Source organism: Rhinolophus sinicus, linkage group LG04, assembly GCF_036562045.2.
Source record: "Rhinolophus sinicus isolate RSC01 linkage group LG04, ASM3656204v1, whole genome shotgun sequence".
Lineage (NCBI taxonomy): Eukaryota > Metazoa > Chordata > Mammalia > Chiroptera > Rhinolophidae > Rhinolophus > Rhinolophus sinicus.
The window spans coordinates 142,676,467-142,701,685 of record NC_133754.1 but is presented as its reverse complement, the minus strand read 5'-3'; the positions used below and the strand labels follow the sequence as shown (position 1 = coordinate 142,701,685).

At 42.6% G+C, this 25,219-nt stretch overlaps 1 protein-coding gene across 1 annotated transcript in view; it reads left to right on the top strand.

Annotated features, from left to right (window-relative positions):
• KLF9 (KLF transcription factor 9) overlaps positions 1-23,462 on the top strand; it is a 34,242-nt gene extending 10,780 nt beyond the window's left edge. The window contains exon 3 of the mRNA XM_019730638.2: positions 20,004-23,462. Within this exon, the coding sequence (XP_019586197.1) occupies positions 20,004-20,233 (230 nt within the window). The 3' untranslated portion in view covers positions 20,234-23,462. The remainder of the gene's footprint in view (positions 1-20,003) is intronic.
• The last annotated feature ends 1,757 nt before the right edge of the window (positions 23,463-25,219 follow it).

The window sequence follows — 25,219 nt, the reverse complement described above, 5'->3', positions numbered from 1 at the left end:
ACGACTAGTTAGCCTCTTTAATGAGAAGGCTTTCAGAGCTGATTTTTTCCCCCTGTGACTTAGCTTCACCCTCCACCCTGAATAGAGCAGTTAGGGAGCAGGAGGTGTGGTCTTTGCTGGAGGTCAAGGCTGGGTAATGACTGTTGAAATGTTCTAGAGGCCCTGAGGAACTGTGTCTCCCAGGGAGAGCAAAGGCAGGGCTGGCCAAATGCATGTGTCTGGAAAGACATCTGCAGGATAAAGTGGGCTTTGAAGATTTGCAGGGACCTTGGTCCGCCAATTCTGTTGGTTCTGTTTCACATACTTCAGGAAAAGTTGGAAAGTGTTGATGCTTGGGCCTGCTGTCTCACCATCTTTAGTAAGGTTCCTTTACGACTGCTCTTCTGACAATGAAGCACGGGGCTTGGTCCTCTTGTGAAACTCCTTTACCTACTGTCTTATGACACCATCTTGAAAAGGTGGTTGTTGGAGTTACTTGGAAAAGTGTTGCTGTTTTTGGTGTCATTTTTGGCATTTCCATATGAGGCCCTGGGCCTGTAGTTTTAAAATGATAATTGGTTGGTTTTGTTTTGTTTTGCTTTTTCAAAGGAAGGCCACGTAACTGCATCTCATATTTTATTTCCTTTGGAAAGTGCTTCTTGTGGAGGTGGCTGCTGGCACAGGAGTCAAACTGAATTTCCTCCGTGGTTAATGCAAAACCCGGTTCTGCTTGAGGTTGTCATCTAGGCGGCTGTAAAACAGCACATTTCAGAGTTTGCATCTGTACATTTGTTGAAAGTATTGTGCCTGGATTGGGGGATGTGACCTTTAGTGTGCCTCCCCAGGGGTGAAGTAGGGGTGTATTAACCAGAGGGTGTTACTCACCAACAGCTGTTGGGCGGGTCTGGCTGTGTCAGCCATGTTCCCTGACTTCGGCTGTTCACATGGACACCCACGGCCACCTTGAGCAAAGGCACTTTCTCCTTCAGGGAGCTGCCTAGTCGTGCAGTTGGGGAGACCTGCAGTGCTTCTGTATGAGCTACCCCAGTCTGTCCAACTCAGAAAACTGATTCCTAGCGTTCGGGACCATTCAGCTGAGTGATTTTCTCAGGCATTTATAGAAATGGCTGCTTATGTGTGCGTGCATGCGTGGTGCTCTTTAATTCTCCATAAGGCAAGTCTGCTCAGCTGTTTCAGGAGAACCTTTTACACACACAGTCAAGAGTGGAAAACGAAGAGAAATGCTAATCCTGTTTTAAATGTTACAGTCAGTCTTTTGAAACTAGTGATGTGGTGATTGCAGGTGTCTTATTTATGTGTGGGGGGCACAGTAATACTAGGACATGGTTAAACAAAAACCTCGGGCTCTAAATTTTGTCAGAAGGGAACTCCTGCTAAAGAAGGTATGTGTGTAAAGGCTACTTTAAGTAAGAGACTTGTAGGAGGTCTTATGCATTTGGAAGTTTCAGATATAGCTTGGAGTTAGATTGTTTTGGGGGTGGGGGAAGGAGCTTCCTGGTTTTCTTTTTTGTTGGTATTAAATCCAGAAGGTGGACAACAGATAGCGGTTGAAATGTCTGCATTCTGTGAAGCTTTTATAAGCTAAAATTCCAGCCACACCCCTCTCCTAGATGTGGCTCAACAAGAATTCCTCAGGCTGCTTGCTTACCTCTGCTGTAGTCTCTACTGCCTCCTGGATTGAGCCAGCGGCTTTAGAAATTGAGTCATTTAAACAAAATTGCATTTAATTCAGTACAACGATTTCTCTTGTGTCCTAAGAGAAAAGACACTTTTGAGGCAGGCTGAGCTGGGTTCTGATTTGTCCTACTGTTGTTGCCCCATTGGAAGACCTTAAATAAGTTACTTGAATTCAGAATTTGCAAGCTAGAGGCCTGGTGTTGATTTTGCTTTGCACATTGGTTTGGCCTGGCCAATACAAGGCTTACAATTTTTAATTAGTTACCAAAATCTAAAATTCAGTGGATTCCGGCACAAATCCAGATTTCTGGCTTCTCTGGAAAAATCGAACGATCTGGCAATACTGGGCCTGAATTCCTGGTTAGCAATTATTGGTTTGAACTGATCTTTCTTTATATGGGGCTGTGCCCTTTGGTTTGATAATTTGCATCCTGTTGGCATTTAAGTTTGCAACCTCTGCTCTGTTTGATCCTTAGTTTCTTAATCCACAAAATAGGGTATTATCACTGAACTCAAAGGTTTTTGTGCAAGGATAATATCTGTAAAGCACCTAATAGGATTCCATGCACAGTAGGCCCTCAAGAAATGCTGGATCATATATATAGTTTGTGTGTGATGGGGATCTTCAAAATTAGGAAACACAGGACATAGTTATTTTTAAATATATTTAAATACTTATATATAAGTATGTTTGTTTACATTTTCTAATACTATGCTCAGTTTGTTTTTCTTCAGTTTCGAGATGAGATGTCTTCTTAGGTGATGTATCTGTAAAGTTTAAGCAGTGGTTCCATGGTTTAATCTGAAAAAAAATGCAACAAAAACACTCTTTTCCATTTCCAGACCTTTTGCATACTTTAGAGTATATTTATTGTAATGTTTCATATTAACAATTAGAGTACTTTGCCTGAAAACGTATCAAACATATTATCTGAAAATGCAACCGGCTTTATTCTGGCACACCACCACAGACCCACAACCACACCCCTCCCTCTACACATGCACACACAAATTCTGCAGTCCCCTCAGCCACACCCCCACACTCCGCCACCTCCCAGCATATACCCCAAACTGGCCTCCACAAACACCCACTCAAAACTACTCACTTCCCATCCCCCCTCTGCTACTCACGTCCCCATAACCCCTCCACATGCACTTAAAAAAAAATGATCCTAAGTTTCCTGACTTTGTGGTTACCCTGTACATAGTGTATATGTATGTTGCGGGGGTGGGGTGGGGTGGGGGGGTCTTTTGGGGAAGGAAACAACTATATCCAAATTCCAGATCAAAAGATCATTGTCAGATCCGCCTAACACCAGGTTGACATACCAGCTATAGAAACCTTAGGCCTTCTTTCCACACCAGGTGAAATTTTACTTTCTTTTTGGAGGGACTTAAGTCAGCTATCCTCAACTGGTGACAGTGGGTTGAGCTTGATGACACTAGTTACAGAATTCTGAAAATTAGAAAGCCCTAAATCCCAACCATCATACTCCAGTTCTACAGAAAAAAAAAATTGTTTTTAAACAATTAAAAATAATAGGGCAGAAGGAAGTTCATGTAAAAACAAGGAGAGGTAAGAGTTGCAAACACTCCAAGAGCGGCTGCTTCTGTTTCTCCTTATCCTGTTTGAACATTTCCCTATTATACTTAGACTGTTTGGCCGAAGGGACCTGGATCACCCCCACCGTGCAAGTCATCCACCACTATGGGCAATAGATTTTCTGGCCTCTCTAGGAATGTCCATCATGGGCCAAGTCTAACTCAGATGGGATGTTCCCTCCCTGACACTAAAGTTTTACATTTTTGCTTATACAGATGCCAGGCTTGCGCCATGCCTCTTTTATTCTTTCTTTTCTCTTAATTACTGCAAAAATCTTTAGAGTGAACTGTTTGGTTCAGGAGACTCTAGTGCCATCAAAGGTATGAGAAGGACCCACTTCTGCTCCCCGGGAGGCAAGGGTTCAGGGACAGCGCAAGGCAAGGCCCTACGCTAGTTGCCTTAGCTCAGAAGTAGACTCTGGACAGCCTATTAAATAGCCCTTGCCCAGTCTGTACCACTGTGTCTTCTCTTCATTAGTAGAAGGGAGGCCGTGTGCCTTGATCCTTACGGACACATTCTCTCTGCCCCATTGCTCTTTCCAGAGAGTACCCTCCAAAGCGATGTGGAATGGTATTTCATAACCTGACATGCTTCATGCTTCATCCAAGATAGATTTACAGCTAATCCTGAGTGGAGCTTGCACAGATAGGTTTTTTCTACTTTCTCCCTCCCCATTTTTCTCTCCCTTAAGGAGACTTTAGACATTTTTTCCCATAATTGTCCTCCCCCCATGACATTTTCATACCACAAATAGATTGTAGAGCTGTTTATGCACTTTCCCCCTTTAGAAGACCACAAACCATTGTAATAGCTAAGACTTTTTCACCTGCCAAAGATCTAATTTTTGCCCCCTTAGGGGGAGTATTACCCACCCCACCCCTCAGTGAGACTGTCTAGACACGTCTCATGTATCCTGTCAGGAAAAAATAGCAATCTACATTCAAGAGCAAAGGGAGACACATGGCCTCTAGGTCTAGTGGATAATAGGTTTCTAAGGATTGCAAGGATGTCCTCTTGGGTTTCAGACAAGAGGCTAAAATTCCCTTGATTCAAGGAAGGATGGTCCAGACAGCTGCTCCCACCCCAGCTCGCTGCTGCAGTCTCACCCTGTCGGGGGACCCAACAGCTCTTTCTTCCTAGTCCCAGAGGCGGAAGAACCATTTGTGGTTCTCCCTCAGGTCCTCCTTGTCCATCATCTTCCATCTAGCTGCCCTAGCAAAGACGCAGTGGGGCGGCCTTAAGAAAGTTGCTGCTGCTGTGGCAGGATTACTGTTTCACCACAGAAAATACAAGTGGATTAGAATTACAAAGTAAAAACATTGTCTCCTTGATTTTCCTCTCAAATCTTCTGTGAGTGGTGAGAAGAGAGAGGGGAGGGGTGTAAATGGAGCTGGGTTGGGGAGGGAGATACCAGAATAAAAATAATACTTTGGTGTTTTGATGGTAACACACCATTACCTTCAGACACAAAGAAGCAACGTGAGGGAAATGAGTTCTTGGACTATGAGCAGAAGGGTCAGATTTGTGTTGCTGTCTCAGTTGTTGATACTCATCCCAAGAACTTGTCACTCTGCAATCTGCGAGAAATGCCCACAGTGAATTTCCCTGGGAGAATCATCATTTGACATATTGGGAAAGTGGCTGACAATGGCCTTCCTTAAAAAGCTCATTGAAAAGAAAAGTGGGTGGGTGAGTTCCCAGTATTTACTGTTTCACAAGCCCCTACAACAACCTGACACGCCCTGGTGAGAGTAGACTTCTAGCTCATCCATTTGATTTCTGAATGCCTATGGTTATTAGCATTCTTGATTAAAAATAAAAAACAACAACAAAAAACCCACAGCATTGTCATTCTTGTTAGTTTTGACTTCCAAATTTTCTGTTGTTCTCCCCTTCCCCCCTTGGCTGTTCTCAGGCTTGAAGAAAAAGCTTGCAGCCTTCCAGGCCTCTGCTGCTCAAATCCTCCCCCACATCCGACCCTCCCACCTTTTCCTAATGTTTCTCCAGCAGGCCCAGCGCCCACTGAAGAGCGTAAATTAGTGCCTAGTAATTGGTACAAAGGCACTTTCTGTTTCTATGCAACACATGCAGAAAGGAGGGGCAAAAGGAGGGGGAAAAAAAACCCCACCGATGGTTATAAAGGGAAAGAAATGGGACCCTCTGAGTGGTCTTTGAGCAATCCTGCCTCTCATTCACCCCCCACTTTTTGCTGGGAAGTTAGTCACAGGCCTAGGTCTAACTCGGGGCTCTCGGTGGCAGCAGTTGTTAGTATCAAAAAAATAGAATTTGGGGGTTGGAAGTGACCTCAAGCGGTTATCCCATCCATCATTTTATCTCTAAAAAAGCATATGCCCACCCTCTCAGATAGACAGGGATTGTCCCGTCGAAGCATTTTGAGGGCTTTGGATGGTTTGGAAGTGCACCCTCAGGGTTCAAAAGCTGGCTGTCCATCTTGACAAGCGTGTGCTTTGAGGCATAGTGTGGAATCTCCCAAAGCCTCAGTTTCCTCCGCAGCACCAGGTATTTTGAAGGGCTGTTAAGATGAAGTGCTAGTGGCCAGAGCATGGTCCCTGTTCTTCCTTCCTTGTGAATTCTTCCAGCAGAGGTGGAGTCAGCCCTGGACCTCCGCCCTTTTATTCTGTATTATATACTTTGTGAAACAGCCCAAGGCCCAGTGCCTGTGAAATTTCCTACTCCTCCCTTCCTGGAGCCCTCCTGAAACTTTAATACCTTTTTGGTGCGTTAAGGCCAAGAGTAAACATTTGTCTTACCCCGGCCTTAAGCAGTCCCCTCAGCAAATAATAGGACTAACATTATTATTTCTAGAGAATGCCTTCCCCACTAAGGGAGTGAGATGCATCTATTTTTTATGCATGGGCTATTCCAAGGCATTTATTTCCATTTGTGCTTACAGCACATGTTTATGGTGGTGTACTTGCAGGCTTCCCTTTTAATCTCAGTTTATCATGAGGTGTGTTAGTCTTTGGAGTCCTGAGATGAGACTTGATCATCTGGTCTGAAATCTAAAGGTTCTAGAACTGCAAGAACCACTGAGCTCACTGTCTAAGGCCAGGGCCACTGGGTCGTTGAATTTTGTTTCTTTTTTTTTTTTTTTAATTGAGAATGATCACAAATAGGAACTGGAGAAAGGAGTTCATCCCTGATGGAACCTTTTTGAAAAGTGATGACATTATTTAAATAGATTAAACCGAAGAGATGGGAGCTTAAATGATACAGAATTAATGACAAAGGATTTGAAATGCAGGCAGTAGTATTTGTATTAAACAAACTTTGACCATTTTTCCATGGCAAGTCTGTTGCTTTGGAAGTGAGTCCCTCCCGGACGACCTGATGTGAACCAAAGTAGGAACCAGTGGGGCAGACAAAAGTCCAGAAATCCTGCCTGAGAATTATGGACATATCAGGCCTAGAAGAAATCTTATAGGTCATCTTTGTTCAAAAAGATGGGGATGGGAGGGGGAAGGATTCACCATCTCTCCCTTCCAGGGAGCCAGCTTTAATGAGAAAGAGGCAGTCAGAAAAAAAGAGTTTGGCCTCTGAGGAAGACACCAGTCCCTTCGTAGGAACTTGAATGTGAGTGTTCTCCAGAAGAGGCCTTTACCTGCAGTCGATAGAGCGATTAGAGTGCGGGCTTCCGGGTCCCTCAGACCTTGTGTTTGAATCCTGCCTCTGCCATTCTCTAATTTTAAGAACTCTGGGCCTTAGTTTTCCCATCTGTAAAATGGAGTTCAATAATTATATACTCATGGATTTGTTATGAGACTTAATCCAGATGAGCTGTTTAAAGCATTGAGGACAGTGTCCCCATATACTGAATATTAAAATTAAAAATGAATGATTTACATGTGTTGCCCAGAAAGCCCTTGAGGTTCCTGGACTTGTTTTTGTTTACAAGTCCAGATTAAGCCAGCAGCGGCTCATTCATTTAAACAATATTTGTTTCTTGCGTGTTACATGCAAAGAGCTGCTCAAGATGGTGATTGCAGGCAGTAGGCATGTTGTGAATAATAGTACCAACAATAATCGTAATAAGAGCAAATTATTCATATTAGCAGTACCAATAGTAATAGTAATAATAGTAATTGTAACAATAATATCCAGCATTTATTACAGGTCAAGTTCCAAACAGTTTACATACATTGTGACATTCAAACTCACAGAAGTCCTATGAGCCAGGAAGGCACTCTTCTCATTTTATAGGAGGAATTAGACTTGGAGTTAGTTAACTTAGTCCAAGGTTATTCTGGGATTTTCCTAGTATGTTTCTGGGTGCTTGGGGTTGTGCATGAATGGTTATTGACCTGGACGCCCTGGTTTCTGCCAGTGGGAGCAGTCCTGTGTTTTGCATGGCTCTCTTGAATGTGGTCCTAAAGCCACCAGTCTTTAGCTCTCTCCTTGTATGTTCTAACACTGGCTTGTGGTTGGTTTTCATGAAACTTGGTTAGGAATATCTGTACAAATATTGGACTTGGATCGAACCTACCCTGTCTTTCCCAATAATTATCCAGAACCTGCTTCCTTCCACCTGAAAAAGACCCCAGCTCTGGTCCATATCTGTATTCGTCAGGACTCTTGGTTGCAACCAACAGAATCCAAACTTGGACAGGCTTAATAAAATATAGAACTTTATTGGTTCGAATTACGAACACATCTGAGGTAGCTCTAGTTACAGGTATCCCTGGATACAGGTACTCAGTGTCTGCTGCTGTCCCTGGCTTGGCTTTGCTGTCCTTCGCTTTGGCTGCGTTGATGGGCGTGCTGTCTCCAAACAGTGGGACGATGGCAGTTCCCAAACCCTGTGGAAAGACAGTTCCCCTTTCTTAGTGATGCCAGCAGAAGTGCCAGGCTTCATTCAAACGTCATACCTGAGTTACGATTTTGTGCCTGTCCCTAAACTCAGTCACTGTGGTACAACTGGGTCACATCCAACCTCTGGATCTGAGGGAATGGGGTCACCCACTGGAATTACATAGACTCAGAGTAGGCAAGGGGTGACTTCCCAAAGGAAGTCAAAAGAGGCAGTGGAGGCCAGACAAAACCAACAGCTATTCACACTATCCGCCCATGTAGAGTTCCAAGCAGGACGTTCCAAAGAGCAGAGCTTGACAAAATGACAGATTTGTATGCCAACCATTTTTTCTCCATTCTTTTCTCCCCTTTGAAGAGAAAGGGCTCTGGACCATCTCTGGAGTTCAGCCTAAAGCCAGGTCCCCAGTGCGTGTACTAAATGGTCTCTGTCAGAGATGGGTTATTTCGACATGTACTTCTTGTGCTCAGGCTCGTATCCGCAGGCCTTCCTCAGTGACTGTTCTAGGAGGCAAAACCCAAAGCCTCACAGGGAACAAGTGGGACAGCAGCAGTGTGATCAGTAGCACGACTCACTTGGTCTTAATACCAGTCGTCTTTCCATTTTAATGCCCAGAGAAATGAATTGTGTCTCCATGAGCAGTTGTCACTCTGTGTACTAATAGATAAAGGCCTTCTCTTTCCAAAGATGAGCTGTTTATTTGGCGATGCCCATTGGAATTCAGAAGTCTCTTCAGTGTGTGTAATGCCCAACAAAAACACCGTAATAAATCCTAAGAGGCAAAAATTAGATCTTAAAAATAACTTACAAAAACACATCAAAATGACTTAAATCCCTATGCTGACATAATTCTGCTGTAGTTTTATACCATTGCCGTTTTAATGAAAATAAGCAGCATGACAAGCAGACAGCTGGCTTTCCCTCTATCGTGTTGTAAATCGTACCCATGGTGAGCCACAAAATGCTTGTGTGGTGAGTATTACCCCACTGAGATGGGGGTTCCCAGCATGAAGGAAACATGGGCCATGTCCCTCTATCCTGAGTCATCCCTTCTCCATGTCCTGCTTGCTCCCAAATTTCAAAACACTGCTCAGGAATGTGTGCCCAAGGAGGGCTGGGGGCGCCAGGCAGGGGGCTGTTGGTGAAGAGTGGACAGCTCAGCCCTGCCATTCTTCATTTTGTCTTCGGGAACAAACACCAGGCAGTATGAGTTCGTGGTTCACTCTGTTAAAGCTTGAAAAACTATTTGCCGGTGGCCCCTGTGGGATGTGTGAAGAGGCCCTATATGGTCTTACTCTGGTGCCAGCAGTGGACAGAGGTTGAGCCCAGAGAGAAAAAGCTAGAAACACATATTAGAGTCACATCACTAGTGACTCTGAGTCCTGACAAGGACCCCAACCTGGCTGGCATGTAGAGTAAGCATTTACTGATCAGATACCCGTCTCCTCCCCAGTGTCTTCCTCTTTTGCCCATTGTCATCTCTGAGCCAAAGGCTTCGGCTTTCTGGATAGTCGTTGTCCCCAGACCGGAAGCTGCAGATGCTAACAAATAATTTCACTGAAATGCACAACTGGAGAGGTTACCCTTGTGTTCACTAACGAGGCCAAAAGCCTTAGTGGCCCTGGAAAAGCAACTATGCGTGTTGAGTAAGAACTTCCCAGTCACAATCCTGGGTATGCAAAGAATAACTCTCCGTAACCAGAACTGAGTTCTCAAGCCCCTTCACCCCCCCACCCGTTTCTGCTGGGAAAAGTTTATCTTGGCAATTCAGGGTCTCTCAGTCAATTTTGTCTTAAATTGTATACTCCTTTGGGTGAAAATTTGCAAAATTAGAGTTTTCTCTCTCTCCCCCTTTGCTTTTCTTTCTCCTGGGAGTAATGGATTATTTGGTGGGCAAGAGGCTCACCTCTGATTTTGGCTTTCTGGGGCGGGCTGTTCATGCTGCATGTCATCCTTTGGGAGGGGCTCAGAGAAGCTCTGGGCATGCTGTGGGCCTGGTGACAGTGGCCGCTCCCCTGGGACTGCCCAAGCCTGTTACCAAAAGGAAAGGACAGATCTCCAGGCACTTCTTAGAGACCTCTGTGTCTGTTCTCCACCACCGCCCCTCCAATCTCTCCTCTACAGCTCAGGTCTTGGGATGAAACTGGCAAATGCAGTGAGTTTAAGTTTAAGGACTTCGGGGTCTGCTTTACATTTTTAAAACTCCATTTTGAAATGTAAAGCTCAACAGCCAATTTACTATGTTAAACTGTCTCTGCCCTCTGCGAGGCAATGCATCTGAAAGGAAGAGAATTAGAAGAACGTGTGGTAAAAGGCTCTCTCTACACTCAGGGCCTTTGCTCTTCTTTCACAACCTAATCGTATTTTGTGCTCAAACCTGAAGGAGGAATTTGAAAACTGGTTCTAATGGAAGGGCGACCTCGGGCAGCTCATCCACATTTGTGAGTCAGCTTTATCAGAAACAGGACAGGTGTGAATTCTATAGTCATAAAAATCACCCCAAATGCAAAGATGCAGAGAATCTTACGTTCTCAGGAGAGTTTTGTCATCCAATATTTATATCCTATTCAGTGTTCAGTGCCCAGTAGGTTTATTGATTATTTCCCTTTTCCACAAGTAACTGGGGAGAGTAGCGTAGTCTAGGATGGTGGAAGAATGCGGGCTTGGGAATCAGCTAATCTGGGCCTGGACCTAGCTGTGTAGTTGTGGGGAGGTTGCTTCACCTCACTGCTGATTCAGAGGTGCTGAGATGGGGGCTGTATAACTGAGACCTCAAGCCATATCTCTTGTTGGGCTGAAAACTGAAAGAGTCAAGAATCTATTGTCTGCCATCTCTTTTCCTGAGGTCCCAGCACGTGTGCTGTCTCACAGATCAGCTGGAGTTGAAACCGTGCAGGCAGTATTCGGACAGACTTGCTTCCTAGACACCAACATGCTCCAGTGAGGAAGTGCTTCATAACAGATGTTACAGACTCACACCCACTTCCCAGTTCAGAACCTAAAGGATGGGACAAGTTGTCTTCCACAGATAAACTCGGGGGCCAGGAAGTAAAATTGCATATCCAAACTCTATAGTGACTCTGTTGTATCAACACGTGCAATATGAAAGGAAACCAGATCACAAGAGGTGTTTCGAGAGGGGCCAAGAGCAAATGGTAATATGATGGAATGTCATTCAGGCAGGATTATTCTTCCAAAGCCTATCAAGTGTTTTTATTTTGTCAGAACATCTACATGTATAGGTAGCAATATTTTTTGGCAAACAGAAGGCTCTTGATTTTTGAGTCCAGTATTAATTGGAATGCTTCATGCAGGGAATGTAGGATTGTCTCTACCCAGTGGTGGTCTGCCTGCCTCCTCTATCAAGTGCTTGGGTGGTTCTACACTTGAGGGCAATGGAAATGGAAATGAGAAAAGCAAAGGCTCACATTTTGTACCAGCAAGTCAATGTTGCTTTCCCATGGGTACTAAGGCCAGGTGATAATGGACAACATGGTGCCAGGAGACTTGGTTGGGGGCAGGTCTGTGTGGACATGAGGCGCACCAGCCTGGTCCATGAGAAGCACTGTTGGATTCTGGGCTTTGCACGTCTGCATGCTCTCAGCCCCCACTTCCTAATGAGGACAGTCTTTGGTGGGGCAGCCCTGCTGTCACTGTGGGTGTAACTCCACACCTGAAGGAGATTGCTGTCTGTTCTTGTAGGGGCCATTTTCCTTTCACGTATAGAAAAAGTAGGAGGGGTGGAAGTGGAGGAGGAGTGAGAAAACAGATGTGGTTTGTTCAGAAAGTTTCTCACTTTCTAACAATTTGTTTGAAAAGGAAACAGAATGATTCTTCTCCTTTCTTTGATCTTGTGCATTGGAGTGTTCCAGTGATTTCTCAGTAGAAAGTAAATCTTTCCCCCCTCCATTCCCCACATGGAATATATTCTTGATTATAAAACATTTGTGGAAAAATTTAAACTCTGGTGCACCATTGTTTCTTTTGTTTTGTGTAAGACTTTCTGACTTTTTCTCATTATGAAAGAAATTTGTACTTACTGTTTAAAAAAATTAGAAAATGTAGGGGGAAATTACAGAAAGAAGTCAAAGTTACTCTTTATCCCCTCACCTACAGGTAACTACTGTTCATGTTTTGTATATGTTCTTTCAGGATTTTTTCCCTCCATACCTGTTCACACACATATGCTGCTCTTTTCACTTAGGGATATGCTGCTACCATCTTTCCAATATGTAGCAACTTAGTACCCTTTTAACAGTTACATGTTATTCTACTGTGTGGATACACTATATTGTATTAAACCGGTTCTTTACTGTTACACATTTAAATTGTTTTCAAGTTTTAGCTTTTGTAAACACTGCTGGTATCCGTGTATGTTTTTGTTTTCCTATCTAATTATTACCAAAACAATTCTTAGACAAATATGTTGCCAGATGGCCCTGGATCAGTTATAAGTCCCTTCCATTCAGTAGAGGGCTTATTTCCTCGTGCCTCCACCAATGATAGGTATAAGAACATACCTTAACATTTTCACCAGACTGATATGTATCTCATTGGTGTCTTAACTGGCATGTTTTGATAACTTGTGAGATTGAATATATTTTCAACTTATTTTACAACTTACTTGTTTGCATTCTTGCCCAGTTTTATTACATTGGGCTATTCATTTTGATTTGCAAGTGTCCTTTTTATATTACAGATTTTCAGCTTTCGTCATATGCTACAATTTCCTCTATTAGTTCATTCTTATGGTTCTTAATTTTTTTTTTTACTTATATATTTATGCCATGTAGAAGTTTAACATTTTTATGTATTTCAAAGCTGTCTTTCAAATAGGACTCTGCCTTTGGTTTCGTGTTTAGAGAGTCTCTCCCCATTCCAGGATTCTAAAAAGTATTCACTCATATATTATTTTTTTATCTTCATGGTTTTATTTTTTTATATTTATGTATCTAGCCCATTGGGAATTAATTTAAGTGAAAGGTATAAGGTAGGGATCCAGATTTATTTGTTTTTTACCAGATGTCTATGCCATTACTTGAATTAAGCATCGTTTTATTCACTAATTTGCAATATCCCATCCCAATAGAGTCTTGAGTTTATTTTCAGGCTTGAGTCTGCTCCACCGAATTGTCTTTCCCTGTGCTGGTCTCACACTATCTTAGTTACTGCAGCTATAATCATACGTTTCAATAACTGGTATTGCAAGTGCTCACTTATTATTATTCTAATGCAAAAGTTTCTTGGCAAATTGAGCACACTTATTCTTCGAAGTGAACTTTAGAATATTTTTCAAGTTTAAGAAAAAAGAATTTCTGGGAGGTCTGTTAATTTTATGGATGAATTTGTACAGAATTGCCACATTCACCATTAAGTCTTACCATCCGAGAACATGGGAAGTGTACTATTTATTCATTTTCTTTTACATTAAGGTTTGATGATTTTCTTCTTACAGGCCCTGAACTTTTATTGTAAGGTTTATCCTGACTGGCTGTGGTCAGCATATAAGAACACCATTGCTCTTTTGTGTACTTACTCCTAGGAATGCATTGTTATTTTATATTAGTTTAAATTTATATTAGTTATTTATCTTAGACTTGCCAAGTAGAAAGTTATATTGACTGTAAATATTAAGAATGCCTATTTCACTTTCTCCTTTCCACAATTTACTTCTTATTTTGTTATGTAGTTGCACTTGCGAACATTTCCTGAACTACATCAGGTAGCAGTAATGATGGGGGTGGTGTCCATTCATGCCTTGGGCTTGACTTGAATGGGAATGCTACTTTTATGTTACGATTAACCTTGGAAAGGTTTCAGATCTATATTTTTTATCCTGTTAAGGAACTATTTTTCAGAAAGTTTTTATTAGGGATGGATGTTGAATTTTATCAAATTTATCAAATACTGTTTTGTATTTGTCAAGGCAAGATATGTGTCTGGGTGGGTGTGAGTGTGTTATAATGGGGAATAAATATTAATATGATTTTCTAATATATTATCCTTTTATCTCTGGAATCCTACTTGCTTTTTTTTTTGCACTTAAAAACCCCTGTTTTTCCTCAAGCAGCAGCCTTGATTTTGTACATCTGTGAGAAGCTATGATTCTTAATTGGCATTTTTAGAGTTTTGTTCTAAAAAGGAGGCCTCATTTCCTTGGATTTAATTTACTAGATTGGGTTACTTTTGCTAGAAGCAGTGGAAACTTCAGAGTTTGTATTTTTAACCTTCGTGCCTCGGCTAAGGTTAGCCCGTTTTAGACCTTTTTGTGGAATCGTGGAAGGGAAGCTGAGAAGAACCAGGTGGGAAAGGGGCCCTATTGAGAGCATAGGCCTCCCTTAACGGGCAGCCTGTCGGAACCCAGGGAAGCCTGGACAGGGTTAGGTGTATCCAATTAGCAATCCCCACACTTGTCCCCTTTCTCCCTCTATATGGAGGACTCAACACTGTTCATTTCAAGACTTGACTGAGAAGAATAAGCTTCAGTTGGCATAGTCAAACTCATCTCCCGGTGGAGTGGAGCCTCCTTCTTAAAAGCAGTGAGCCGTCATTTGTGCTAAATAGGCGAGAGCAGAGCCAGCAAGCCCCACTCCATTTCTCTCAAACCCACTGGAGGCCCAGGAGACTTCTGGAGGCCTGGCCTCTCTGCAAAGAAAGTCTTTTACACATTTGGTGCAATGTGCAGTAGCGGTTTTGATCAGGTTTATTTTATACTGTGAGCTGAGTCTGTCAGCGAAAGGTGCTTAGCTTGTTGCTGAAAGGGGAGGGGAGTGTTGTATAAATAATGAAAACGCGAGAAACTTGTGCTGTTAACAGCTCTACTCCAGTAAAGCAGAGTTTATTGTGTCACTGCCTCTGGGTGTGTTTTCCTGTGAAGGCCAGAAATAAAACACTAGTACTTGTCTGTTCTCTCCCCCACCCCCAGGAGGATGGTAACTCTCTCATTAATACTAAAGACAAGTTTAAATATTCTTTAACTGATAGCTGCTTTGCCTTATGATGTGTTCACTATGAAGTCGGGTAACCATTCTTTTTTGGGCCCTAGCACTGAGCTAAAAGGGAAGGCCTAACTTTGATCTCCCCCTGGCTGCAGGACGCAGGGCAAATCCTAGCCTCTTCTTCTTCCTCTGCTCATTGTCTCTGGTCCCATTCAGCCTTAAATGCTATTCCTTCTCTACATATGATTTCCCCATTTCATACTGTCTTAGGTGTAAAACATGTATTATTTTCTCGATGATACCTTATTATGTGTCTATCAATGACTGGCATGCTGAAATGTATCCCCTAGTAGGTTGTATGCAAATTCTCCTCTGGGTTAAAGAGGTGGTGACTTTCAAGGGCTTCAGATTATCCAGGGTCCCCTGCACACACTGCTTGGTTGGAACAATGTTTTATAAAGTGTTGAATCTGAATGCTTTTCAGAGGGAAAAGCACTCTCCAGTTGGCCATGGGCTGCACCACAACCCATGATTTAACACACCTGGCATTTCACCCATTTTTAATAATGTGTCTGGCTCCTGAAGATGTTTGGATTTACACCAGGTAGAAGTTCCAATCTTCAGATTGAGATAAGGGGTCGGCCAACTTCTTCTAAAGGACCCGACTGTAAATGTTCTAGGCTTTGTGGCCACATGATCCTTGTAGCCAACTGCTGTTGTAGAGGAGAAGCAAGCATAGATAATACGGAAACGAGTGAGCATGGCTGTGTTCCAGTACAACTTTGTGTACGGACATGAACACTTGAACTTCATATAACTTTCTCGTCACAAAATATTACTCTTCTTTTGATTTTGTTTTCAGCCATTTGGTTAAAAGCAAATGGAAGAATGGTGTTTCTACCATTCTTAGCTCATGGACTTCACAGAAATTGATGGCAGATCACATTTGGCCTGTGGGCCATAGTTTGCCAACCCTTAATTAATATCATTGATCCAAAGCTCCTAATGCTTTTCCAAAGGATCCAAGAATCAAAATGATCCTGGAGCTTTCACACTAGCAACTCACTTTCAAGTAGATCTTTTTCTACATGCTTGGAAACTGTAAACTTGAATTATACAAGTTACGTGAGTTGAACAAAGGCTGCTGCCAGCTCTGGTTTGCTCTGGGATCTGTGGGGGCCTTCTCTGATCTCTGAAACACTCAGGGCTAAGGATGCTAGGTCAGCAACAGCATCTGGGTTAGAAGTAATGAGAACAATCACATGATGACAACTATGAGGATCAGTGAAGGGAGCACAGCCATAAGCGAGACTGAAAGTGAAGTCAATGGGAATGGCCCCTGATTGCCCTTGAAATATATGTAAATTGTGAGCATCAATACTTAATAATTCTCCTGTACGTACAGCCGATTCAGGCTTCATGGCAATCTTCCATTATCACGTCCATGAAACCATCTTCCTCATACAGAGGGAGTATCTTATTTTCTAATCCTGACACACGGCAGAATGGTCTTCTGATCCATTTTTTTCCACAGTGGAGACAGATCCATTCAAATAAATTAACCGCCTCTCATGATTCACTTGAAAGAAACATGTGCCAGTGAGTAATCTGGACCATATTACCACCCCTCGAAGAAAACTGCGTCTGATGAGTTTTTGTCCTAACAAGCATTGAGAAAACACTGAGCTTTTCCTTTTTATCGCTTTCCTTATCATCCAATCATAAAGCAGTGGGGAGAGGGCTCCAATAAGGAGAGAGCAGAGAGAGTGTTTTGATTTGTTTTTTTTATAACTTATCACCTTATAAATTGTGACTCTTCATTGTAGTTTTTAACATACATATTTAAAAGAACATTTCTCCCTTAGATACTTCGTTGGGTTTAGAGAGGAGTGTGCTGCAGTCTAATTCTGCAATAGCCCAGAAGTCTTGTCCGGTGATGCAGGAACTTCTGAGCAGACTTTGGTCATGTGAGCAACTTGGAGGATGAACAGACTCAGCAAACACCACTCTCACACACACACACACACTATACAACACATCACACACACCACATACACAACACACACAAGCACACGCTCACTACACAACACACACATACCATATAACACACATCACACACACACCCCCACACACACACTCACCACACAACACACACACACCATATAACACACACATCACACACCATACACAGACCACACACACACGTGCGCACACACACGTGTTTAGGCATTTGCTAAATGCTTGGCAGCACAAGTAGCACAAAAGTCAGACATGACATTGTCCTTGCCCGAGGAAACTCAACCTTGTTGGGTTGTGACAACCTGCATTTCAGCTTTTGCTCAAAGTTCTGCTGAACTGGGTAAAAATGCTATTTAATCCAACGAAGTTGCAAAGTGTAGTTTTCAACTCCATGTCATTGTTTCAGAGAGTTCTGTTTGAAGCTCTATTTTTTCTTTCCTTTTGGCCTCACCAGAGATCTTGAGCACCCTCGTGCGTTATTAATCCTCGGGCTCATCACCTTGGGTAAGGGTCTTCATTCGTTGGTTTGCTGCTGCCTGTTGCTGCTGTGGCTTTTAGCACAGAGTTCAGTGAGGATTTATACCTAGACTCCCCGTAGAGTGACTCCATCTGCAGTAGTCCACCCCCCCACCCCGCCCCGCGGTTTCACTTTCTGAATTTCAGTGACCCACAGCCAACCAGGGTCTGATAATATTAAATGGAAAATTCCAGAAATAAGCAATTGATAAGTTTTAAATTGTGTGCTGTTCTGGGTAGTGTGTTGACCACTCTGCTGTGTGCGCTGTCCAGCCGGGACGTGAATCATCCCTTTGTCCAGCATCTCCACCCTGTATATGCTCCCCGCCCATTAGTCACTTAGATGCTGTCTCAGTTATCAAGTGGACTAGCCGGGTGTCACAGTGATTGTGTTCAAGTGACCCTTATTTTACTTAATAAGGGCCCCAAAGTGCAAGAGTAGTGATGCTGGCGATTCAGATATGCTGAAGAGAAGCTCTAAAGTGTATGTACATGTGTATAGGAAAAAACATAGTATACGTAGGGTTTGGTACTAGCTGAGGTTTCAGGCATCCACTGGGGGTCTTGGAACATAACCCTGCGGAGAAGGGGACTACTGTATATAGACTTCCTCGTCCACGTTGGGTTTCCTATAAGAACAAGTAGGTTGTACAGGTTATGAAGACTGTTGCTCTCTCTGCTTAGAGAACAGCAAATAAAACCTCAGTCACGTATAGGTTATCATGAAGGTGATAGAGGTTTTGTTTTGTTGATATTATCATTATTTCTACATCTCTGGCATAGTTTAGGAGAACCTGGGGAAAAGAATGAATAACTTTTGGATGATTCAGACTCACCACGCTGGACAGCTCCCAGCCTTTTGAGTCCCTCTCTGGATTCCAGGAAGGTGGGGACAGGAGTGAGAAAATATTCACTCCTCACACCTACTAAAGGAGTGTCTGGAGAGTTTTGTGGAAACCAGGAGTCTGTATGCCCTGAGTCTGTGAAGCAGCTGCTTTGGGCTGTGCTTGGAAAGGTGTGAGGAGCAGGCAGGCGCTCGGAGCTAGGGGTGGGGTGTGGGGCAGTTACTCCCAAAAGGAGCCAGCAAGACTCTCATCTTAGACAGATAGCCCGTTCTGCCTTTCTGCGTGTATATGTCCCTCCCAAACATGGACACAGTCCCTCTTCTGCCATCTGGGGGTCAGGAGGCCCCTGACACTGACCTGATCACATCTGGAAGGCGGGTCTTAGCTGCAACTGGAATGGGGAGGGATGTGGAAACACTGTCAAGTGTTAAACCTCTGTTTCCTCATCTGTAAAATGGGCCACTTTCGTGGGGTGTCTTGTGAGAATTCAGTGAGATGGTGCATATGAGGCCCTTAGCTCTGTGACTGCACTTAGGTTATTTTAGAATAGTGTTAGCTCTTTTATGAGAAATTGGAAAAAAACTCATTGTTTAGTCTCGACAAAGAAAGATTAGAGAAAGACATGATAGCTGTCTTCACATATTTGAAGGAATTTTTATGTGGCAGAGGGAATACGCTTATTTTTGATATGAAGCCAATCTGATTTAAAATATGGCCTTTGCAGGCAGATTTCACACGAATAAGAGTGTATTGACAGAAATGCTCAACAACAAGCAGGCTTTCTTGTCAGGTACAGGTCTCCCCATCACCAGACTTGCTCAGGCAGGGACTCAGGAGCTTGAGGGGAAATGCCTGCTCCAGGTGGGAGGTTATTTGGACTGGATACTTCAGTACTCTTCCATCTCTGTGATGCCATGAAATTTAGCAAAGGACTGAGTTTTCTGACTCCTCTGAGAGAACTCATGAAACCAGCCACTCCACAGAGTAAAACCAGAAAATATAATTTCCAAGGTTCTTGGAGGTCCATTGGGTACAAAGTAGCAAGCTCATTTGCTTAGAGAAGATGATTCTCCGCAATTCCTTCTTGGTATCAGCTAGGGCTGCCATAACAAAGTACCATAGACTGGGCGGCTTAAACAACAGAAATGTATTTCTCACAGTTCTGGAGTCGAGAAGTCCAAGATGAAGACGTTGGCAGAGATGGTTTCTTGTGAGGCCTCTCTCCTTGGTTTGTAGACGGCCATCTTCTCCCAGCATGTTCACATGGCCTTTTCTCTCCCTGTCTGTGTCTGTGTCCTAATCTCTTCTCATTAAGGACACCAGTTGTTGGATTAGGGCCCAGCCTCATGACTTCATTTCATTTTAACTATCTCTTTAAAGTGCAGTCACATTCTGAGGTCCTGGGGGTTAGGACTTCAGCATAGGAATGGGGGGGCAGGGACACACAATTCAGCCCGTAGCACTTGTCGACTAGGGATTTATCCTTGGAGTCATAGGGATCGTTGACCATGACCAGCCTTCAGAATGTCTGTTACGCGCTCTTTAAACTGTATCCTGTCTTGATTCCCTTCTCGTAGGTGAACGGCCCTTTCCCTGTACGTGGCCAGACTGCCTTAAAAAGTTCTCCCGCTCAGACGAGCTGACCCGTCACTACCGGACCCACACTGGGGAAAAGCAGTTCCGCTGTCCGCTCTGTGAGAAGCGCTTCATGAGGAGTGACCACCTCACAAAGCACGCCCGGCGTCACACCGAGTTCCACCCCAGTATGATCAAGCGATCCAAAAAGGCACCGGCCAACCCTTTGTGAGGTGCTACCCACCGAAGCCAGGGAGGGACGGACCCCGGAGAGACAAACCTACTCCCAGCAAACAGACAGACATGTGGAAACTCAGCCCCAGAAGAGGCACGCTGCCAGCACCGGAAGTCAGTTTTTTTGTTTTTTGGTCAATATTCTAATTTTCCTCTCCCTGCATTGTTTTTAAAAAGCACATTGTAGCCTAAGATCAAAGTCCACATTTGGTCCCCTTGCAGAGGCAGCCATGAACTTTGACTTTTGGAGGGAAGGCAAATGCTGTTTTTTTTTTTTCTCCTTTATTATTATTTTTTCTTGGTGGGGGCGGGGTGGGTAATGGGTGGGGATAAGGGGCTAAGCCAAGACTGGGGTAGAATTTTAAAGATTCAACACTGGTGTACATATGTCTGACTGGGTGAGTTGACCTGTGGGGTCACACAGTCATTCTGGGCCCTTTCTGCTTGCTGTCTCTCAGAATTGTTTTCGTACCTTTTAATGTAATGACGAGTGTGCTTTGGTTTCTTTAGCAAAAACCACTCTTTTGAATCACGTCGACTTGTGAAATTGAAAAAACAAAACACAACACGCCATAGCACAGCTGTCTTTATGCAAGCAAAAGCACACCTACTCCAGCATGATCTGTCATCTAAAGACTTGAAAACACAAAAAGTTACTTATAGTCAATGGATAAGCAGTCTGAATTTATACTAATCAAGACAAACCTGTGAAAGGTTACACTAAGTACAGAACTTTTAAACCTTGCTTTGTATGAATTGTACTTTTTGAACATAAGCTGCACTTTTATTTTCCAATGCAGAGGATTAATAAGTTAAATACATGCTTTAAGGATAGAAGACGTTCTGTTTGGAACCACGTTATAATCGGCTTATTTTACAGTATACACGTTTCCCTAAGAAATCATGGCAGAGATGTAAGGGCAATATATATACAATAGATGCGGAAGGAGAAGGAGGGTAGTTTTTTTTGGTTTTTGTTGTTGTTGTTCTCTAATTTAAAAAAACAAACAGAATTTTAACTCTCTTAACTTTTCCAAATTTTCTGATCTTTTTAGTTAACGTCACCTTATTGTACTATAATGCCACAGAGGGAGAGGGCTTTGACTCTGTTGGGTTTTATTTGAATGGGTGCATAATAGTAACTAGCTCTGGAAACACCTATTTTTTTTTGGGGGGGGGGCGGGGGTAAGAAGGGGAAGGTTTGTTGGTCTCCTTTCCAGGTTCCTACAAAACTCCCACCAACAGGTGTGAGAGTTACGTAAAAGACAAATATACCCCTATGAGTAGTGAGTGCCAAGGGAAAAGACCACGATGATTTCAGAGGAGACCGCAAACTCCTCCCTTTTGGAGAACGAAGGCACGTGGACTGCGTACAAATGAAACATCACTGTATCTTTTGCATCAGAAGCCTCACCACTATATGTCTTGTATCTAGGTGTCTACAATGGCCTAAACCACTACATCCATAATATGCCATTTACCTGAAAACTTAATTTTGGCCTTTACGTGGTCAAAAAAATGAACTGAGTTTTCATAGTTAAGAAGTAACCTCACATAGGGGAGTCAGCAGTGATCGTGGGGGAAATGTTTACATTTTTTTTCTTCGGAAATAATGCTTTCTGACAATTTTATCTGATAGTTAAAACAGGGAGCTCTGGTGCACTCTAGTTTACACATGTGCTATACGATGTGTTGTGTAAGGCCAGGGTGCCTCCCTCTCAGTGAACTCGTTATTTCACCTGATACATACTTATTTCCAGTTCAGAACCAGTGTGGGCTCCTGCAGCAGGCATGGGTCACAGCTGACTCCTACTCCCAATACAATAGCCATCACTAGCACGGTGTTTTTTGTTTTTTTGGGGTTTTTTTGTTTGTTTGTTTAACCAACATAGTTGAATTAGTAGTTCTATAAAGAGAACTGCATTTAACATTAGGGACTGGGAGCAGTCCATGGGATAAAAAGGAAAGTGTTTTCTCACGGGAAAACATGTCAGGAAAAATAAAGAACACTTTCTACCTCTGTTTCAGATTTTTGAAACGCTTATTTTAAACCAAATTTTAATTTCTGTGTCCAAAATAAGTTTTAAGGACATCTGTTCTTCCATATGAAATAGGTTAGGCTGCCTATTTCTTACTGAGCTCATGGAATGGTTCTGCTTTGATCCTCTGCACGCTGCCTTTTAGTGAGTGAAGAGTTTGGGGTTGCCTAGCAACTCACTCACTTGTACAAACTCATCTTTCCCTCACAGAAAGAAACGAAGGAAAACCAAGCAAAGTCAGTGAAAGACAATCTTTGTAGTTTCAGGAGTAAATCTGTATGTGGCTTGTATCCAGCACTTAGATGGATGTAAATGCAGCAACTTGTTTAAAAAAAAAAAAAAAATGCACAATTTACTTCCCAAAAAAAGTTGCTACTTGCCTTTTCAAGTTGTTGACGAACACACATTTGATATTCTCTTATATGTTATAGTAATGTAACGTATAAACTCAAGGCTTTTTATTCTTTGTGATAAATCCTGTTTTAAAATGTCACAAAACAGGAACCAGCATTCTAATTAGATTTACTATCTCAAATATGGTTCAACGAGGACTACTAGAGTTCATTGAACACTAAAACTATGAAACAATTACTTTTTATATTAAAAAGACCATGGATTTAACTTATAAAAATCCAAATGCAGGATAGTAATTTTTGTTTACTTTTTTAACCAAACTGAATTTTTTGAAAGACTATTGCAGGTGTTTAAAAAGAAAGAAAAGTTGTTTTATCTAATACTGTAAGTAGTTGTCATATTCTGGAAAATGTAATCGTTTTAGAGTTAAGATAACTCCTCTCCTTGGTTAGGGAAGAAGAAAGCCCTTCACCACTGTGGAATGATACCCTGGCTTTAAGGTCTATCTCTACATCATGCTTCTTTTGAGATTTCTATTTGGTAGTTATAATTACAGAAACTGATTAGTGGTAAGTTTGCAGATAGATTTAGCACAGTAATCACCACTCTGGATAGACTGCAATGTTCTTTCACAACAGATGATCTGTAACACTGTAAGATACTGATCTTTACAACTGTTTAATCAGTTTTATTTTTGTGCAGTATTAGTGACCTAAGTTATTTTGCTGTCCCGTTTTTGTAAATCAAATGAAATTATAATAGAGGATTCTGACCGTAGGTATTTTGTACATATGTATATATGTTGTCCAAATAAAAATAATAAATGATAAAAGATTTAAGTGTTCCAGCCATTATGTGTTTTAAAGGGGGCAGATTTCGCCATAATGGGAGTTACTTCTTTAACCTGTACTCATAGGATTGTGCGGTGCGACGATGATTTTACCCTATGCCTTTCAACATGTGTGATATTTGTATAGCCCTGTGTGTATTTACTCTTCACAGACCTCTGAGGAAGTCGACCGAATGGAGACTGCTTGAAACCACTGTATTACGCTGGAGGGGAATATTTATATTTCCAGGTGAATTACTTAAAGAGGTTTATAAAGCTCATGCTGTGCTGGGGTGTGGTAGGAACTGGTCAGAGAATGTTAGAAACTCGGACTGTGCGCTTGAAACATGATGTTGGTAAGACTGCACAGGTTGAGGTCTCAAAGGCAGGGTAGTGGAACCCTCTGGTGTAGAGAAACACCAGAGCGTGTGTGTGTGATTTATATAGGTACTTGCTGGCTAGCTATGACTTACGAAGCTCTTATTGTATGAGCACCACAGTGCAAATGGTTAGGTCTTTTTCTGCTTTCATCCTATAGCAACCCTGTATGGCTTCTACAGTAGACACTGTTGTTATCCACATATTTCAGATGAAAAAGCTGAGGGTCACATAACTTGCTAAAAGACACATCTAATAAATGGTATAGACAGTATTTAAATCTGGATCTTCTGACTCCAAACCTCCATCTTTCTATGCCTGCATGAGGGGCAGGGAGGGATTTACTAAGCATCATTTTCATTTGACCCATTTTATTGAGCACGTGTTAGTTCCACGCGTTGTCACTGAGGACACAAAAGTGAAAACACAAGCTGTGTGCATTTAAGGAGTTTATGTGTTGGTGGAAACACATAATCAAGTAAACAAATTGTTACCCATATAATTTTTAAATAGTGATGAGGGTTATGATGAAAATAGAATCAGGTGACTTGGGTGTTGGAGAAAGTCTCCTTTAGATCGAGTCTTTCTGAGAGGACTTGATCTGGGACGAGGATGACATGGAGGAGTCAGGCCGGCAAAGATTTGGAGGGAGTGAGGAGAGCTAGTGCGAGGGGAACTTGATCAGGATTTTGGAGACTGAAGGAAGGTGGGCTGGCTGGGATATAAACAGAGGACAAGAAGTTATGGGAAGTTGGGGTGTTCGGCCCAGGCCGGTGGTGTTTGATTTTGATTCTAAGGGTGGAAGAATCTTTTGGAAGGTTTAAAGAAGAGTGCTATGATCAGGTATATATATCAGCAAGGTCTTTCTGGATGCTGGGTGGAAAATAGATTTTAGAGGGGCAGGCATAGAAGCTGAGAGTCTAGTGAGGAGACTATTGTATTAGTCCGAGCAAGACATGATGTTGTTAGCAGTGGAGGTGGAAAGAAGTGAGTAATTCCAAAAATACGCCGGAGGCAGAACCATTTGGACTTGGTGATGTTAAGAGGTCGGGGGTAAAAGATAAAAAGGTCTAGTGATGACCCTCAGGTTATGGTCTGAGCCACAGGTCTGTGTTACTGCAGTTTGATGAGAGGTGGAGGAAAGGAGAGGGTTGGCGTGAAGGAAAAGCCGTGGACTCATGTGGGACATGCTGAGGTGGAGGTACCTGTCAGACATCACATGAAAATGTCAAGAGAACAATTGTACATGTTAGTTTAGAGCTCAAAAAAAGTGATCAGGACGGGAGATTTGCAAATCCCGGTCATATTTGGTAGCACCTGAAGTCACAGCAGTAGAGGAGATGACCTGGAGTAGAATATAGAGGGTTAGAGCCTAGAACAGGGA